This window comes from Centruroides vittatus, unplaced genomic scaffold (assembly GCF_030686945.1).
Source record: "Centruroides vittatus isolate TY-2023 unplaced genomic scaffold, ASM3068694v2 contig_361, whole genome shotgun sequence".
NCBI classification, from domain to species: domain Eukaryota; kingdom Metazoa; phylum Arthropoda; class Arachnida; order Scorpiones; family Buthidae; genus Centruroides; species Centruroides vittatus.
Window position 1 is genome coordinate 457,945 of NW_027122185.1, and position 20,178 is coordinate 478,122.

General features: G+C 28.7%; 1 protein-coding gene across 2 annotated transcripts in view; it reads right to left on the reverse strand.

The window, feature by feature from the left end:
• The window catches only part of SCAR (wiskott-Aldrich syndrome protein family member 3 SCAR), a 98,494-nt gene extending 82,282 nt beyond the window's left edge, over positions 1–16,212 (reverse strand). Inside the window, exons 1-3 of one of the 2 annotated variants that reach the window (XM_067269988.1) lie at positions 16,006–16,212; positions 11,621–11,693; positions 1,601–1,910 (exon numbers count right to left, since the gene is read on the reverse strand). In XM_067269988.1, coding sequence (XP_067126089.1) covers positions 1,601–1,892 — 292 coding nt within the window. In that variant the 5' untranslated portion in view covers positions 1,893–1,910; positions 11,621–11,693; positions 16,006–16,212. The remainder of the gene's footprint in view (positions 1–1,600; positions 1,911–11,620; positions 11,694–16,005) is intronic. The other variant, XM_067269989.1, reaches the window with a different exon arrangement.
• Positions 16,213–20,178: the final 3,966 nt, after the last annotated feature.

The following is a 20,178-nucleotide window of genomic DNA, read 5'->3' on the forward strand; positions in this document are numbered from 1 at the left end:
CAATAGGCTGTATCAAACAGCAAAATAATTCATCTGTCAATGACATAATCCTTATGAAGTAGTAGTATGATTTTGGATTAAAAAAAATTCAAACCAACATGAAAAATAAAAATTACTGATTCTTTTTAAATGTAAATAAATATTTAATAAACATTTATATATAAACATATCCAGTGGGGCATTATCCTATGGACAAAAAGGACAATTTCCCAGGGCCAAACCAATCTTTTATAAGAAAATATTTCTCCTGAAAATTCCCTGGAAGAAAAATGTCTGAAGCCAACACTGTACATGGATTCCCCCTACAGTGTTAGCTTTTTATTTAATTTTTCATCCTATAAATGGTATTTTGAATGAATTTTTGAATTAACCGTCTATTTTTATAACTAGAGGTCCAGTCTCGTAAGAGCTGTTGATCAAGAATCTACAGTATAGATATGTCATTAAGTATAAATCACACATAATATGCTTTTATAAGAATTTATAAACTTGTTAATGTCAATGGTGATATTATTTAACTAAACTATATCCTAAAATCCATTATTGCATAAACAAAATAAATATTGATAAATTTCATTTCATTTCTAATATTTTTATGTAATGCTTTTCAATTCAAAAATGATTTAAGATTCCACCTTTGACAGATTCTATCTAATAATATTAATAACAAAGATATAACACACAGTTTCTAGTTTGCATATTAGGATACTTTGTAAGTAAAATTCAACAGTTGAAAAACAAATTATTTTTTTCAGTTAATGCTCATACAATAAAATATTTATGCATTTAAAATTTTTATTAACAGATTTATGTAAACTGTCTTCAAATATTTATTTGCACTAAGTATGACATTTTAATACTGTAGTAGCATTTAAAAAAAATAGTTTAAACAAACTATTTATACTAATAATATAATAAATTTCAGAAATTAATGTGCATTTGCTAGAGTATTTAAAAATATATAACATTGCTGATGCAGAATTTATTCTGTAAAATAGCTAATCAAAGAAAAAAAGCTATAAAATAGATAATATTCCAATTAATTCCTTCAATTTTAACAAAACAGATTAAACAAAACCACAGTTCAAATTATATAAATTACACCGGAGAACCGAATTATTTGAATTTCAGAGTAATTTAATTAAATTTACCCTTAAAATTGTTTTAATTCATAAAAAAATTAACTCTTCATTTTTAAGTTTGTTGTATAATATCTTCCCCTTTTTTTATATTAAAATGTGATGCAATTTAAAAAATATGGGCAAAAATATATACCAAAATTTTTGCTGAAATTTAGTCTAAAGATAATAGACATAAAAATGATATCGGAGACTTGTTTTAAAATGATGATAATCTTACTGAATAATGAAATAATAAAACTTATTAAATTTTTAAATTTAAGTAACAGCAATTTTCAGTTGAAATTTATTTTATAATTCCTAGTACCACTTATATTAAACAAACTAGTTTATGCCAAGATTGAATCATGCAATTTAAATGTAAAAACAAACTTAAAAATTGATATTAAAAATACAGTAAATCATAATTTTCATCATCTACATATAAATTTTATATTTAGTTAATCATTATGAAATAGTACCTTCCTCCACACTTGAATCCAACTGTGTAACCTTAATTGCCAATCGATCAATTCTTCCCTGCAATGAATTGGCACGTGCTGCAAGACTGGTTGCTTCATGGAACATAGCACCAAACATATCTTCAGCATGTTTGGATAATGATGATAACTGTCGAATAACATTTGCTAATGTAGCATTAGTTACACATTCTAATTCATTGGGAACTGCAATTGCTAGAGCACCTTGTTCATCAAAAGGTAATGTTTCACGACACACATGAACAGGCTCGATTACACGCTGTAAAAGGGGCATACTTGAACATGTGCGCTCCTGTAAAGAAAAATTTAATAATGAATAAATTATGAAAATAACTAAGCAAAATATAATTTTATTTATAACTTTTACTCTTAAATATTTTACATTCTTTATAGGTTAGAATGAAAAATATAGCCACACTTTTATCTAAATCTAATACATTACTAAAAACAATTCAAATATCGAAAATTCAGGTGTTGGGATATTTTTTCATTAATTGTTTAATCAAGAAAATTCCTGATAATAGAAAGAACCACCACCAATATTCCCAAATGACACTAAACACTACAAAACACTTATTTACCTATTAGTAAATGATTTTAGAATTTGATATTAAGCCTTACAACCTTCAACTGTCTTACTAATAAACACTTAACAAGGACATCAGAAAATACCTGTACATAACAGCACAACAAATAAATTTGCATAATTAATCCCTATTAGAAACACTGTTTTCTTTCATACACAGTAGAAAACAATTTATATACTGAATATTGTTCATTTTATATTAAAATATCATTATATAAAAGCAAAACAATAATAAAAATAATCTAGGTAGTGACCTATTATAAAGATCTGTTAAAAATAAGTTTGTAGCATCAAACTGAAATTTTGATTAAAAAAAAAAAAAACACTAAACTGTACTTATGCAGTATAGTGATTTTTTTCACTTGTTCGTTTCAGTGAAACAAATGAGTCATTAAGAATGGAATCATCCTCTATTTTTTTTTACTAATATTACTACAATTTTTCATAAATACCTTCAAATAAATTTGTAATACTGAAATTATTTGGTTCAGATATCACAATGGTTATAACAAGAACATTATTTGTTACAGTGCCCACCAGTGGCCAAGCGGTCTTCGTACCCTGAACACTGGGAGTTTGGTCATGGGTTCGCATCTCCCTCGAATGGGCTGGCCATGTGGAGTTTTTCGGGTTTTCTCCACATCTGTAGCACCTAAATAGGGGCCAGTTTTCCTTAAAAGACCTCCCAGAAGACATCCCCCCTAGGTAGATCGCCCAAGTGTTGCATTGCCATAACTTAACAAACAAACATTTGTTATACAGTCAGATCTACTCATAACAAAATCAACTATTGCAAATTACTGATTACAATGAATTTTTTCCCTGTTCCCTTGAATCTCCAATACAGTACCAGACCAAATATCCATCAAGACTGAGTCAGGAAGTAGTCTGGATTTCTCAATTTTCTGATTTCCTGAACATGCTAAATAGATACTTACAAAGAAGAAAAATGAACTGTCTCTCAGCATTACACTAATTTATTAACAAATAGAAAAAATTTAAGTACTTTAATAAATTTATCATTGTTTTCTTCAGCTACAATTCTATTTAAATCAGAGTAATTATATTTAAATTCAAAACAATAAATAAACTTTTGAATGGCATGTTGGAAATTTAAAATTTGGAAACATGTTCAATGGAGATATTTGGTAAAAAATATAATACTGGGGTTTACTTAAAGCATATAATAATGACTCACTCACATTGGCCACTTATTTATTTTATTTTTTATCTGTTTATAAAAAAATATATCCATAAATCAGGAAGATCTAATGTGGGTCTATTGATGGTATTGTTGGTCAAAATATGTAATATTTTTCAGATAAATAATACATTTCTTTCACTATATTAATGCTATAGCTTCACATCAATTCACAGGGGTTCACAGTTGAATTCCAAAGTTTGTCTTGCAATCTCAGTGGCATTTCTCCTGTGGGCAATATTGCAAATTAAACACCTTAAGAACTGGCAAATATCTAAAAACACACCAGTACACCGAACCAGTTAAACAAACTTTAAAAATATTCAATATAACAAATGTTTTCATCTGCATCATTCAGACATCTTCAGATTACATGAGCCTATTAATGAAGAACGTGAAATCAAATACAGATATGAAATCAAATTTTAAATAGCTGAGGTTCAGGCATGCACTCTATGCTGAAAATAAATATGATAAAAAATAAAATAATCAACCATTCCAACTTCAGCAAAAATTCTTTAATCCTAAGAACGTTTTCAAACGCATTAAGCGTCCATCTTCAGTTACATCTTTAAATTGCGTTAAGCGTCCATCTTTAAAGATGGACGCTTAATGCGTTTGAAAACGTTCTTAGGATTAAAGAATTTTTGCTAAGTTGGAATGGTTGATTATTTTATTTTATATTCTCTCTTCAGTAAGGAAATATAGTTTTAAATATGATAAAGAAAAATAAGTGAATAAATGGTAAATAATTAATAAGATAAATAAAATTGAGAGCATACACAAAGTGATTTACTATAGCTGAAACCATGCTCTCTACACCATTGAAGATTATCCAATTCCCTGAAGTTGAAAACAATCTGATTTTTCATGGTCCTATAAATTTCTAGAAACTCAAAAGTATTTTAAACTTTCTGGGTCTGTTGTGCAATATAGCAGTCTGCTATCATCCTAAGCAACCAAAATATCATCACACTTGCATATATGACCAGAGAGGTGTTATATTGTTTTTTTTTCTAATATTATATTTATGTATATAAATTTAAATATCAATAAGTCCAATAGTTAGTTATAAGAAAGCAAAACTAGAGGAACCTACCTCTAGGCCATGTGACTTAGCATTTTAATTATAATAGCAGCAGTAATATAGCTTCATCTAATTTGGCAATTGCTTGGCTTTACTATATTTATATTTCTTGATGTGATTGCTCCAATATATATTAACAAATGATCTATCTGCAGGTCATGTAGGGGAATAGTATATATTACTGCTCACCAGAAGAATCTGCTCACCTAGCATCGAATTTTGATTTTTTGGCAAAATCTATAGGAACTTTAAAAGAAAAGGGATTGTAACTTTAGAAACAGTCAAACATCAAGTTAGCAAAAGAAAAGATATTACAAATTCCAGGTCCTTCAGGAGTTAAAGCTGCTGAAAAGTCTGTGAGCTGCCTTGAGTAAAATTCTAACTTAAGTTTTAAGAACAATTTCTGCCATCCTTGCTAGGAAAAAATGTAGATTTCATTATGGACTTTTTCCAAACTAGAAGTTGCATTATAGTTACATCAGTGACCAAGTACCATTAAGTACCAAAAGATCTTTTTCTATGTAAGAAAGAGTATTGACAGTCCCATTAGCTCACTGTACAGAATTTTAATAAAATACTAGTGTTACAATCATAGTAATTCAACATGTTAGTAAATACAGCGGAACCCTGTATGATTCACTAGGAACATCTAGCTGAAAAGAAGCTTTCTGCTGAACTAAATACTGTGATGAATGACACTTTTAAGATCATTAATGAAATTTATAGTCTGTTCACAATATTGTATGAGAACATGGACTTACAACACCATCATCTTCTACATGCAGAAGTGAGGCAGATATCAAGAGGAAGAGTTCTTGCACACGTTTTCAAACTGAGACAAGAAGTAAAGCAGTTTCTGCAAAAGTGAAAATCTGACTTGTTAGAACCTTTGTTGAATGATGAATGGAAGGCTAAACTTGCATACTTGGTAGATATATTTGATATTCTTAACAGACTTAATCTTTCTCTCCAGGACACTGTACAAATATTTTTACACTGAGAAATAAAATGCATGCATTCAGAAAGAAGCTGTCTTTTTGTGATAGCTACATATAATAAAAGATATATATATATGTTTCTACTTTAAGGAGAATTTTTGATTGCTGCTGATGTCAACCGGAAAGTCACATTTAACATAATAAGTAAGCATTTAAGGACGTTAGCTGAAAACTTTAATAATTATTTTTCTGAAAATGAAGATCCTCATAAAGGTAACCTCTGGATTAAAAATCCTTTATTGAAAGATATAAAATCATGTGCACTTAAACCTCAGGAAAAAGAAAAGCTGATTGAATTGTCATCTGATATCACTCTGACATCCAGACAAAATGCAATCATTGTCTCAATTTTGGCTATCACTTGAAAAAGAATATCCAACTTTGAGTTATGATTGAAAAAATTATCAATAATTTGATTACATTGCAAATTTATGTGAAAAAACATTTTCAGCAATATCAATAATAAAAATAAGCAAAGTAATAGAATAGATGTTAAGCAATATTTTACCTTTCTGAAACAATACTACAGCCATGCATATCAAATTTTGTAACAAAGAAATCAGCAGCAGATGTCATACTAACTAAACATTGTAATTTTAGAACAATAATCTGAATAAATAAAATATTATCTATAATGGTTTTTATTTCTGTCTTAAGGTTATAGGATTTCTTAAATGCAGTTTAATGTGAAGAATTTTTTCCATAATTACTATGTTTTAGTCTAAAAAACTGATTATAATCTTTTTTTTTAATTAGAATTCAAACAAATCATATATAGAATATAGAAAAAAAATAGAGGAAGTTTAGGAATATTTAATTACATTACCTGTAATATTTCTCAAAATTTGGGTAAATAACATTTTATCCTTACTTAATTTAACAATATAATAATTAACATAAGCAACACATGTGCATTAATGAGAGTGATTGTGATTGGACTGCTTCCCATAGCAGTACAGCCAGGCACAACTCGAGAGCAAGTGATTGATGTGCAAAGGAAAGCAACACCATTGCAATACACAGTAACAACTGTTGTTATGGCCAGTTATGACAGTCACGAATGTAACCCATGCCTAAGCATTTTTGATCTAAAGTTTATCTTTAGCCTTCTGACAATCCACAAAATATTACTCCTAATTTTGCCAGTCTGTAGGTGTAAAAAAGTTGAAGAATGCTTCCTTAAGTCACAGCAAAATTTCCTAGATCTAGGAGAATTTTCATGACTCACCCAATCAAGAACAATAGTTCTGGCCAATTCGTGAGTCATAGAATGGGAGGGACCATACACTAATATTACTAACAATGAAATTAGTGTATATCCTCTCCTATAATGATTAGGAGAGGACCACTTACAATTAGAGTTCCAGATGATAACTGTAGGTTTGTTTTGTTTTCTTCTCATAGTAAAGATAATGTGCAATACTTTGAACTTAGATAACAGTACAATATCAATCATTCAGAAAGCTTAAATCCTAGTATATATGCACAAAAATATAAAATATGCTATATGTAAAAAATGCAATTATATGCACATATAATTTGACATGTAAAATTTTTTTGTGATAGGTACAATGTAATGAAATTAATTTCAACAAGGTATATATTATAGAAAAAAATTATGCTTATGCATTAAAATTTGGTGCTTACATTCAGAGGGCCAGATGTTTAAGTCTTTGATTAGAACAAAACTTGGTGTAGCCCTAAACACAAACAGCTCCTTGTCCAAATAATAGGACCCACTTCTCAAGCATTTCCAAAAAATGAGCCTCTGAAAATTGAGTGTTTAGCTTATGTCTTTGGAAGTTTCACTTCTCATTATAACAGCAATAGCTGAATGAATAAGACACTAGGCACTGGAGCTATACAATGTAGGTTTAAACTTTTGCAATTTTTTGTGTAACAAAATTATTTTGTTATTTTACCATATCATCAGCATTATAATTATTATTGTTATTATTCCTTATATTATAAGATAAAAGATTAAAAAAACATGGCATCATTTCCGGTTTAGCAAAAACAAAGTGTTTGTAGATTTAACTCTCATATGTCATTAAATAAAATTTTTATTTCTTCATATTTATTTTCAGATATTTTGGCCTGTGGTTATATACTATGTCAACACAGCAAATAAGCTTCAGACATTACTGCAAATGAAAAAAAAAAAAAAAAAAAAAGACAAGTCAGATATGAAAATGGGGTAGCATAGTCACAGCACTTTTTTATAATTGTTAATGTTATGGATAATTTCCTCATGCACTCATGTTTGTTATACTTCAAATATAACAATACCACCATGTCTGAAAATTAATATAAAGAAAAAAACATTTTATTTAATGACATACAAGAGTTAAATCTACAGAGACTTCATAAAACTTTATAATCTCACTTATGATGCCATATATATATTACTAGCTGACCCAGCCACGCGTTGTTGTGGCTCAAAATGTATCTATTATAAATGTATAACACTTCCCCCGTGGGGGAAATTTCAAAAAATCCTTTCTTAGTGTACATTCTCTTGACGTACCTATTAAAATGCAATCAAAACCGCATGCAAAATAGTATAAATAGAAGCCGAGTTCTTCACAGTAAGCCTTAATCCTGTGCCTTTCCCCGCTGGGGAATATCGAAAAATTCCTTTTTAGTGTATATTCTGTTGATGTAACCTATTAAAACGCAATTAAAAACGCAAAAAACCGCATGTAAAATAGTATAAATAGAAGCAGAGTTTTTCACAGTAAGCCTTAATCCTGTCCCTTTCCCCGCTGGGGAATATCGAAAAATCCCTTTTTAGTGTATATTCTGTTGACGTAACCTATTAAAACGCAATTAAAAACGCAAAAAACCGCACGCAAAATAGTATAAATAGAAGCCGAGTTCTTCACAGTGAGCCTTAATCCTGTCCCTCTCCCCCCAGTGGGGGGAATTTCGACATGTATATTATATAAAAACATGTGCATATTCAAATGCAACATGGTGTCAAAATTTCAAAAGAATCGGTAGGAACAAATGAACATTATATTTTATTTATATAGATAGATAGAAAATGATCTGCTTTAGTCCATTCTCAGAGAAAAACATAATGTCTCACAGAAAAGCAAACTTAGGTCGTCGGAAGTTAGCGCCATCTGTTGGACATAAAAGCCTTAATCCATATATAAATATATTTTTGAAAGGGGGGAAATGGTGGTCTTTACATATGCCACAAACCTTCGCGGGAATGTATTAAACAACTTCCCAAAGTTTCATGGCAATCGGATAAATGGTGTAGTAATGCATGAAGGACAAACAGACAGACAGCCATACATTCGTTTTTATATATATAGATAAGAAAGAAACTATACTGTCTTTTGGCATTATATTTATTCATTTGCTGAATTAAATGTAAGTACTATTGACATTTTGAAATGTCGAAAGTACTTACATTTAATTCAGGAAATGAATAAATATAACGCTGAAAGACACTTTCAGTGTTATATTTATTTGTTTGTGAGTTTTACCTTCTTCCTTATTTATCTCTGTATAAGGAAGAAAGTGAAATATAACACTTTTTTCTTTATACAGAGATTCAGTGTCCACCATCTTATCCACTCAGCTATTGCCATTATAAGGTGAAATGAAACTTCTACAGACTTAAAAGCTAAACACTCAATTTTCAAAGACCCATTTTTCAGAAACACTTGAGAGGTGGGTCCTATTATTTGGACTAAAGCTATTTGTGTTTAAAGTTACATGTTCACCAAGTTTCATTCAAATTGGAGATATGAACATCTGGCCTTGTTAGTTAGCAGTGGCTGGATTGTCACTGTAGGATTTTTGCCAGCTGGTATGTGTTGTCCATTGTTGTGTGCAAGTGAAGTGAATATATTTTTTTTGTATTTATGATTCAGTAGCCATACTTGGGCCAGTGTTGCATTTGCCACTGGTGACCAAGAGAGACTGTGGAAGGTTTTTCAAATGCCAAGAATTCAGACTTTGTTAGCATAGGCACCATCCAAGACATTATCATACTGTGAATGTGAACCAGGTTTTGTTATTTCTACAGAAGTGAGTATGCTTATATATCTAAAGCCAAGTTTTATATCTCAGCCACCTCTGACGCTGTTTAGCAGTTGTTCATTCTGGGACAAATGCTGCTTGTGGATCATTCTTTGTTTCACTTCTCCCATAGATTTTACTGACATGGATGGCCCTACAGGAAGCTTATATTGCAACTGGCATTGCTCTAAAGTTTATTGGAACTACTGTACTCTCTCACCTCAACAAGGTATTCACTAACAAGAAAGAGATTATTATTATTATTATTATCATCATCATCTGACAAAACAAAATAGAAATGAAGTTATATGTAAAAATAATTTTGTCACTTGGTAGCCAACTTGTTCAAACAAACACTGTGCTTCATTATATGGTAGACTTGAAAAATTGTAATAGTCATATCATCTAATAGAATTCTGAAATTCTGTTTTATTCATTCATTATTATTTAGAAAATGAGCACAATTTATTTTTTATCGTTGTTTTCTAACTTAAAAGTTATTTAATAATATTTTAATTTTTATACAAATGTCACTTTAATACCAAACAAATTTCTACAGTATAGTTTAAAACACAGGCAACTGTGCATGCCAAAATGGTTAAATCTATAATGCAAAATTTTCTCATATGTGCCAAGTGAAATTTTTGGGAACATAGTGTTATTTGGTCTAGCAGCTAGACAATGCTACAGGAAAGCTATGTTTAGTGGATTTTCTGCTAAATTGGCAACACTTTCTTCTAAGCCAATATAATGCAGAACTGTCTTGGAAATAGGATGTTTGTTTTAATTTTCTTATCACTTATTGTTAGTAAAACAGTTTGTAATTTTTGTTTCTTTATTGCATCTTTATCATCACTTTCCTCAATAAAACTGTATTCTATTAAGTTAAAACATACAGCTCAATGAAGATGTTAGATATTTATTTTTTAAGGAGAGTCCTGGGTTCCATGCCAGAAAAAAGTCATTTGTGTGCCATGTTTTACATGCTTACCAAGGATTCATCATCGCTAGTTTAATAAATGATGTCATCTTTAGTTTTAATTTTGTTAACAAAACCATGGAAAGAAATGCTGTTGTATACAAAGCAAAACATTCAGCAGCCAAACTAAGACTATTGTTTTAAATGTATACAATTATTTTTAGTTATCAAAAATCATTTCATAGTGATAAAGCAAGTTTATAGCTTATTAGGATGACAATTATCCCGTTGCATCTTAACCATCAAAGTTCTCTGAAATGAGGTCATACATAAATGAGGACAATTATAAAAAATTTGTCATCTTTTAAGATACAAATTCAAATAAGAATATCTAATAATATCATAAAGAAAATAAATGTGAGAACTTTGGATAAGATATAGATTTTGGTCTCCGGTGTTTTTGGAAAAGTTGCAGTGACAAAAGAATATGTCTGCAGCACATAAATAACTTTTCACATTGTCTAAAGATTCTCTTAGTGATTACAAACAAAGAAAAAGTTGTTTGATGAGTTCATAATTCCTATTTAAAACTGACTTATAACTAACCCCATTACATAACCTGCATCCTGTTTAAAATACTTTTTAAACTACAAGATTATCTGTACAAAATTGCACTACTAGTACTTTTTTATAACAAAATTAAATTATTTAATTTGAAAATACTTTTATTTGTTTTATTATTCACACATTAACCATGTATATAGTTAAAGTACTATTCAATAAAAATGTCAGATAATCTGTCAGATTGCAAAATGGACCTGTAGTAAAGTGACATAGCCTATTAACTGGCATAAACTTTTCACATCTCAGCATTGGATTTATGGTACCATGACCTTCATTTTAAAGAAAGATATTTTATGAAAATGAAAGTTGATTCAATTATTTCTACCTATTTAACCAAAATGTTGATATTTTTTAATCCAATTTCCAGTATAAGATTTATGATAGAATTATCAGTGGGATTCTAAATATTTTCATATTTGTGAAATAAAATTTAATAATTTTTTACATTGTTTAATAATAAACTATTTTAGAAATGTGTAGTCTATGGTATTAAAGTAATAATTTATGAGTAAAATAAAATCCAAATAAATTTACATTATAAAGTCATACCTCAAAAATTTAACCAAATGACATTTCCTAAATCTCTAATGACAAATGTTGATGTTTGCAATCCAAAATGTTTCTGTGAATAAAAAAAAAATGTTGGTTATTAAAGTTTTATATTACTTTTGAATATATAATTAATTTATATATGCAAAAGTATATATTATGCTACTTTGCTAAGAATCTTTTAATTAAAAGTAATGAGTTCTTCATTCATATTCACATAATAGCAACAGAGACAATGTAGTGGTAGAATGATTAAATTTCTGTTAAGGAAATTACCTAATTAGATTAATAATTGTTATTTTTGCCTTTAATAAAATTATACACATATAGTTTCAATGATAAAAAACTAACTGTACCATAACTACAGTAATTTATTTTTTCAAATTATGATTTTAAATTTATAGTCTCTAAAAAATGGAAAGGATTTTAAAGTATTTAAATTTTATTTAAACCATATAATTTCAACAATACATTTTTAATATTTCAAATTAATTGTCTAAAATTGAATATTTTTATTCTTTTATTTAAAGACAAATAAAATTATATCACATAATATGCATCTCTAAACATAATGTTTTTGACCTCTTCCTGAGGTCTGCAATCTTATTTTGTTATGTTACTAGAAGGGCTTAGGTTTTTTGTACTATATTGCTCATAATAACTCAACAATTAATACTTATAGTTGATAAACTAAAAATCTAAACTTTATAAATATATAACATATTGTGTATTTGTAATGGCAAAGTTCTAGTGCTTCAATCTTTTTACAAACTCTAAAATACCTTGAATGAGATTAGATTTAAAATTTTGAATCTTACATCAATCAAAACTTAACTAAATCCAATACAAAATTAATACGGTAACAGAAAAAATTATTGATAATAACAAAATATAATTATTTTCATATTTGTGAGAATAATATTGTTCATTTTATACTGATTAGACAAAATACAAGACTGATTATGTTCTATTCTCTGGAAACAAACTTTTGTACATCAATCCAACAAGGAAATTATATGATTCCGATACTGCAGTAGTTAATAAATCCTAATGAGTAATCATATAATTACTAGCCTATTAAATCTCTAAAAGTACTGTTACATGTTGGAAAATTTTTAAAAAAAAGTAATTTCAATATTTTATAAACTGATGCTATAAGCTGTTTTAAAATGTATTTTTATTTATAGCATTATCTGTTTTTACTATAGATTTATATTATTCTTTTTTATTGACAAAAGAAGTTATTTAAAATGACATTATTTCATATTTAAAATACTTAAATTAATATATTATTGTTGATATCAGTTTCTATTTCTGTATTTTTTATAATTTTATAAATTATAGGATATTTTATTCTTATAAACTTTAAAATTATGTCTATATTTAGTAAACTTTTATAAATAATATTTAATTTTTCTGAATTGTAATTTAAATATAACAAATTTGGTTGAAATAAAGATCTACATTAGGATTATATATATTGTTCAATGTTTGCCTCAAGACTCAAAGATTAATCAATCTGACATCTAAACATAATTTAAAATGTCAATTACAACATTTTGAGGAATTAAATGATAAAATGTAGATTAAATCATCATCAAGAGTATCTATTTTTATATTATATCAAAAATATCAAGTATCCACTTTCACCAGGTTTTCAATTTTAATAAAATTATTTGAAGAGCAAAGAATTCTATATATATGAAGAATTCTTTGCTCTTCAAATAATTAATATAGTAGAGTCCCACTAGTCCAAACACCGCTAATCCGAACATGTTTCAGTCAGTACAGAGGAAACTTTTTAGCTTGCAAAATATACATTTTTTTTTTTTTTTTTTTTTTTTTCCAGTTGAATTTAAATGGTATTAATGGTACAAAAAGATTTAGAATTCCACAACAAAAAAAATTGTATTTTATTCTAGTATTGTATTAATACTGTACAAAATTAATAAATCAGTGTTTGACATGGCCTATTAAAATAGCAGATCTATACTGTACTTACACACAAAAACAGAAACAAAAGTCGTTGATGGTGTTGGATCTATATAAATCAGGCCTGTTTTACTACTTGCTTCTGCATTATTTCAATTATTCAACTAATCCGAAAATCCGCTAATCCTAATGGGGCTCGGTCCAAATTAGTTCGGACTAGCGGGACTCTACGATATATTTATAAGAATTTAGATCAATGCATTCCTTCTTAAGATACATTTTTATAGACAAACACTGGAAAAAGTAATGAATATAAGATTGTAATTTGATAAGTTACCTCATTTGTACATAAAGTTTCATTATAAAACTTTTAAAATAAATACAAATAAGTTGCACTAACCTTGTATAGCTTTGCACTTAATTTTTCAAAATCAGAAGTTAAATCAAACTCGAATCACACCAGAAAAATTTTTATAAAACACCTGAAGGAGGTCCTAGGGTGGATTAAAAACAGTGTTGTTTCAAAAGTTAAGTACAAAGCTATACAAGGTTAGTGTAACGTATTTGTATTTATTACTGCTTTGTTCATCAGATGGATTTGACTTTTAAAATAATAATGATAAAATTTCTACTCATCATTCAAAAGATTTATATCCGTCTGGAGGAAATTTTTTACCGAGCAATTAAACTTATTAATTAACTCTAAGAAAAATTCTTGCAACTGTAAAAACTGACAAAAGATTTCTATTTCTAAAACAATATATTGACAGACAGCCATGTTACTGTTTCACTTACTTTATAAAATACGTGAAAACAGTAATAAGTAATAAATCACTTATCAAAATGAAAACAATTTTTTTCAAACATTAAATGATCAACCTTGAGCTGGTAGAATGATATATATAAATATTAAACTTAATAATCTCAATATAAATCTTTGTGCCAACAGAATACTCCAATCAAATTCTAGTATTTCCCATGAGAAATTTTAACCACTTAAAAAGGTTTAAATTAAATATTTTATCCATACATTAACAGTAAAATGATAAATTTATCAAATAATTTTAAACAATTTAAACATGTCGAATAAGCGAAACTTGTAAAATAAGTCTATTTATAGGATTCTTAATAAAAATTAATGGTTTTTCATTTCTACATTACTAAACAAGGTGATTTCCAGCTCAAAAATTGAGAAAGCTAACATTTTACTATTTTTGATGGACAAATACATCTTCCCATTTAACACTATCAAAAAAGTTCACTTTCTTATAATTTTTGTGCTGGAAATTGGTTTTATTTGCCTTGCTTATTAAGTATACCCAGTTTTACGTTGTTGATTATCTACTAAAGTACGTAGGCAGTTTTTTTATTCAACCTCCGACAGACGATAAAACAAAAGCAAGTGTAAATAACAAAATGAATTTATTACCGTAAGTTAGGTACAAACACAGTTACTTTTTGACATAATCACCGTGAAGATTGAGACGTCTGTCTATCTGCAGACGAGCTTCGCGATCCCCTCTTCGTAGAATGTTGCCGCCAGTAATCGAGACAGGCCTTAACGTCATTTTGAAGATTGTGATTAGTTTCAAATCTCTGCCCTGCTAGCCAAGTTTTCAGTTCAGGAAAGGTGGAATACATGAAGACTTTCAACTAACTTGGAACTTTTTAAACACCCAGCATATAGCCCCAATTTAGTGCCGAGTGACTTCCACCTCGTTCCCAAACCGAAAACGTGGCTAGGAGGGCAGAGGTTTGAGACTAACAACAATCTTCAAAATAACGTTAAGGCCCATCTCGAGTCACCGGCGGCAACATCCCACAAAGAGGAGATCGCAAAGCTCGTCCACAGATAGACAAAAGCCTCAATCTTCACGGCGATTAATTCGAAAAGTAACCACATTCGTACCTAACTTTTGGTAATAAATTCATTTTGTTATTTACGCTCGTCTTTGTTTTACGGACCTTCGGAGGTCGAAAAAACCACCCTCGTACATTAAAAGTTTATTATGTTTAAGCCACTGTTATTATTGATTTATTAAACTTGTTAAATTATTTAATAAAGTAAAAACATTTTTTTTTTTAATTTAGAAAAGTTTTAAAGAAAAAAAAAAACAAAATGTAAATCCAAATTGTCACTTTTCTGTATCCGTTTTTTCTAATTTCTATTTAAATTATTGATATATTTTTTAATATGTGACTGTTAAAATCATAATCATGAATTATATCACATATTAAATTATTATAAAAATAAATAAAATCAAATGAAAAATTACCCATTTAATGTGACTCATGGGTAGAGAAATATAATAAACAAGTAACTATCAATTTCTTAAATTAAATCAAAAATAATCATTTGTGTTAGAAAAACAAATTTAAAAAGAGGAAATGAAATCATTGGTTAAAGAAATTTTTTAAAGAGCTTTCAAATTTGAAAACTTGGCAATACTTACAAATTTTATTAAGGAAGACCTTCAGCTTCCATCAAACGATTATTAATTATATTTTGTGTATCCTCTGATTCATTATTAGAAATTTTATTTGAAGACAAACGCTCCTGTTACATTTTATTACGTAAAACAATATATGATCCGTGTTTAATCATTTTACTCAACGGAGAAGACAAGATGGCGTCATCTCGCTTGTTCGCGAATCTTTCGTAAGAGGTCGAGACTACAAATAAAATGGCCTTACTCTCGTCTCTCTTATACCGTTATTTTTACTTGTGCTTTTCAGGGTCTTTTCGTAAAAAAAAAAAAAAAAAAAAAAAAACAAAACAAAAAGAATCTCGCTGACCTTTGCTTTTTTATCATTTATTTTTAATAAATTCAGCACGCATTCTGATAATTATTCTAAACTTAATGATACGATAATTACTTCCACATACGTGACAAAATATTATATAAACGCTACTAGCTTATATACTTAACACATACAGTACTGTACTGTACTGTACATATATAGTGCATGTACTGTACAGTACATATACTGTAAATATTATATACTAACTTTTTAATACTTTCAATAAAAAAATTATTCTGCAAATTATAATGTTGGTAATGTTCTTATTTATTGAAAAATATATATAAAGCGTTTAAAAAAGTCGTGTATTTACTCTTAAAAAAAAAAAATAAACTTCAATAATTAATAGACCTAATTATCTCAAACAAGATATACTTGTAGGCTTGTGTTTTTTTTCAATTTTTTCAGATAATTTTAGTTTTTTTCTTATTTCTCTTCGTTGAAAAATTATTATTAGATGCTTAAATTATAAAATTAAATTTTACATTGCTTATTTCTTTCAGCAGTAAGCGATATTAATAACTTTTGCTGAGGAATGTAGAGAGCTTGTGTGGAGTCCCGAGTAGAGCGGGCTTCTTTTACCCTTTAGCAGCCCTTTTTTTTTTTGTCATTGTTTTTTGAATAAGTGAAATCTGCAGAATATTTCTTTATTTAATAAAAGTAGTTTTATTTTTATTACTAAAAATAACGTTAATTTATACGTATAGGAACTATTACGGATGCGGGAAAAAATCCCCAGTCTCCTCGACTGTTTTGTTTTCTATATATTTATTTCAATGTATTATCTATAACAAACTTGCACTTACTCTTTGATGTTTTGTTTTATATTTAACGTCGCTTCAAACATGGTTCTAAACATTATAAAATATGATAGTTTTTCTTGTAGTAGTGGCTACTACATTCTCGCTACAGATGCGTAATTCTCCAAGTTGATTCATTCAGTTGACTCACCAAAATGAGACTAAAAATTGATTCACTCAATCTTTATCTACTTAAGATTCGAAAATGTAATATAGTAATGCATAATATTACGATTGTTTGCCCATTTATTTTACGTTATTTTACGTTATAAATACACGGTTCTATTCTGTATTGATATAGGTAATAAAGGAATAAGCTATACAATTTTGTGTATGCATATAATTGTATCATGTTTAAGATACAATTACAGTATGAAAATGAATGACAAAAATCTGTTTATTATTACAATTAATAGTATTTATTGTGTAATGTTTATTTTTTTATTTTTGCATTTATTTTTGTTTAAATAATTAAAAGAAAAAACAAGATATAATAGGTTTAGAAATAAAGAATTACTTCAGAAAAATATATAATATGCCACTACATAGAATTAAAAAAATTATTTAAATACATCAGCAGAATGATGAAATAATTTCCACTTATATTTTAAAATAAATATTAGAATGATGAATGAGTTTTCATTCCGTATAGGTACGGTTCAGAAATATCATTGTAGATGTAATTTCTCATTTCTCATTAAGTTTATATATATATATATATTATTTTTCGAAAATTTATTTTAAATACAAATTACTGTCAAAAAATAAGATTGTTGATAAATTATGCTTCTTTTCTTTTATTTAAAGTTTACAAACCAAATTCTTTGTCATTTTGTTTTGACTGATCACCATTTTGCAATTGGTTTTTCAGGATTTTTCACAAATCAAGTACCAAAGGAGATTTTATTTATTTAAACTCTTTCCATCGTGTGTGCACTAAGAGGGCCTCTTTAAGAAAGCCCATTATGGGTTCGGCCAGACCCACACAACGGGGTGATCGAATGGTGAAGGACGAGGTCCATCCGGCATATCCGGATGGACCAATACGTAAAAAATTCCTGGAACTTTTTCGACACGTTCGTATTAGAACACGGGTCCCCCAGAGCGGTAGATTGCTAGCTTGATCGCTCGGCCATCTGGCCACCCGTCATAGGAGATTGTATAGAGAAGCATTAGGTGATTATAGGCAAAGCATCGGGGATAAGTGAAGATTGAACTTGTTTCTTTTTAATAATAATATTCAGATGATAGCACAAACATGATGCATACATAATGTTATTTTTAGTTTTATTTAAATAAAATTAAACGCGGAAATAATATTAAAAAAAACCCACCCTTCAATGTAATGTTTATTAAATAGAACAGGTTCAAACTTTCCAATATGTCTAGTTCTGCGTTACAGAACTATGCAACTGGGCCTACATTAGTTGGAAAGGATCGACCACAAATGAATTTTGTGCATTTAATGCAATGGGGCGGTAAGATGATAAGGAAAGGGATCCTACATTTTCTAGTCCTCGAAAAATTCCTGGGGTTTTCGAACTAGCCCGGATTTGATTCCGACTCCAAGAACAGTAAGCTGACACGCTAACCTTCTCAGCCACTTGTTCGACTGAAATTTTTAGAGACAATCAAAAGACAACTAGTGAAGAAAACAGTTAATATGCTCAAAACTGGAAACCTCTATTTGCAAAATCAAATGACTTGAAATGCCAAAGTAATGTAATATATTCCAGTGGTCGGTAACCTACATACACTGGAATGCTACATAATTATTTTTTCTCGGGTATTGGGCACTCCGCGTGCCACTGAAATCAAACTGGTAAAACTACGTTAAGAAAACTTTATTCGACTTTAACCGGTTCAAACATCGTTATTTTCTAGGAATTATCGCATCCACAGACTCTAATTGGCTAGTATTTTCGGAGTCTGTGGATGCGATAATTCCTAGAAAATAACGATGTTTGAACCGGTTACATATTGAGATTTCTATACAGATTTATATGTCATCATTTTGAATATTTGCCCACAGTATGTTGTACCGAAAACAGTTTAAAAAGCGAAGAAGACTTTCTTCATATATGAAAACCTGTCTGAAAGTTCATTCCACCTTTCATTTATTAATTAAAACAAAATTTTAATTTGTGTCTTACAAACTATATTATTATTATTAAAAATACTTTTAATAAATTACTTTTTATTAAAGTACTGAAAAAGTTTCATTAATTGTCATTCTCTAGGCCGTGCCACCAAAAAAAAAAAAGAAAAATCTTCTGAGTGCCATCAGATGGCACGTTTCCGACCACTAATATATTCAATATTTCACTTCTATCATTTCAAAAACCATTATATAGAATGACCACAATTAAAATATTCCTATTCAACGCTCTGGAGGGACAATACTGTATATTATGTAGTTGTTAACTAGAAGGCTAAATGCAAACAAATGATGTTTCAGGACATACGGGAGAGTTTAGGCGGAGGAATGTTTTCAAAATTTTTTCTCAATTTTATTCATTGTATCTTCTTTTAAAGTCATTTTCTATATATCAGTGATGCATGGCTGTGTTATTCTTCTAACGAAACGCTTCGCGAAGCAGAACTACGATTGGAGAAATATCATGCATAGTAGCTAGTTATATTGTCATTATAAAATGGCTGGTGAAAAAAAAAAACATTATTTATTAATTCATATACGAAAAACTTTTCCATTATCGATGTTTTAGAAATTGAGACAGGGTGGAAGAATTGGATGGACTAAGTCAACAGAAAACATAAACAATCTGCCAAGAAAAAGTGCCTTCCGAGAGGACTTTTATTTTCCCGGCTGTTATGTACCGTACATAAGAAGGGAAAATATTGGAATAGTGTTAAATTTGACCTCCGAGTTTTTACAAATCTCCATGTTTTGATATACCTGAACAAAAAGTCAATAAAAAAGAAAAAATTCGTCTGTTTCGTTTAATATCTCAAGATGTGGTAATGACTAAGAAGCGAAATTTGGCATGGTAACTTGTGTATAAG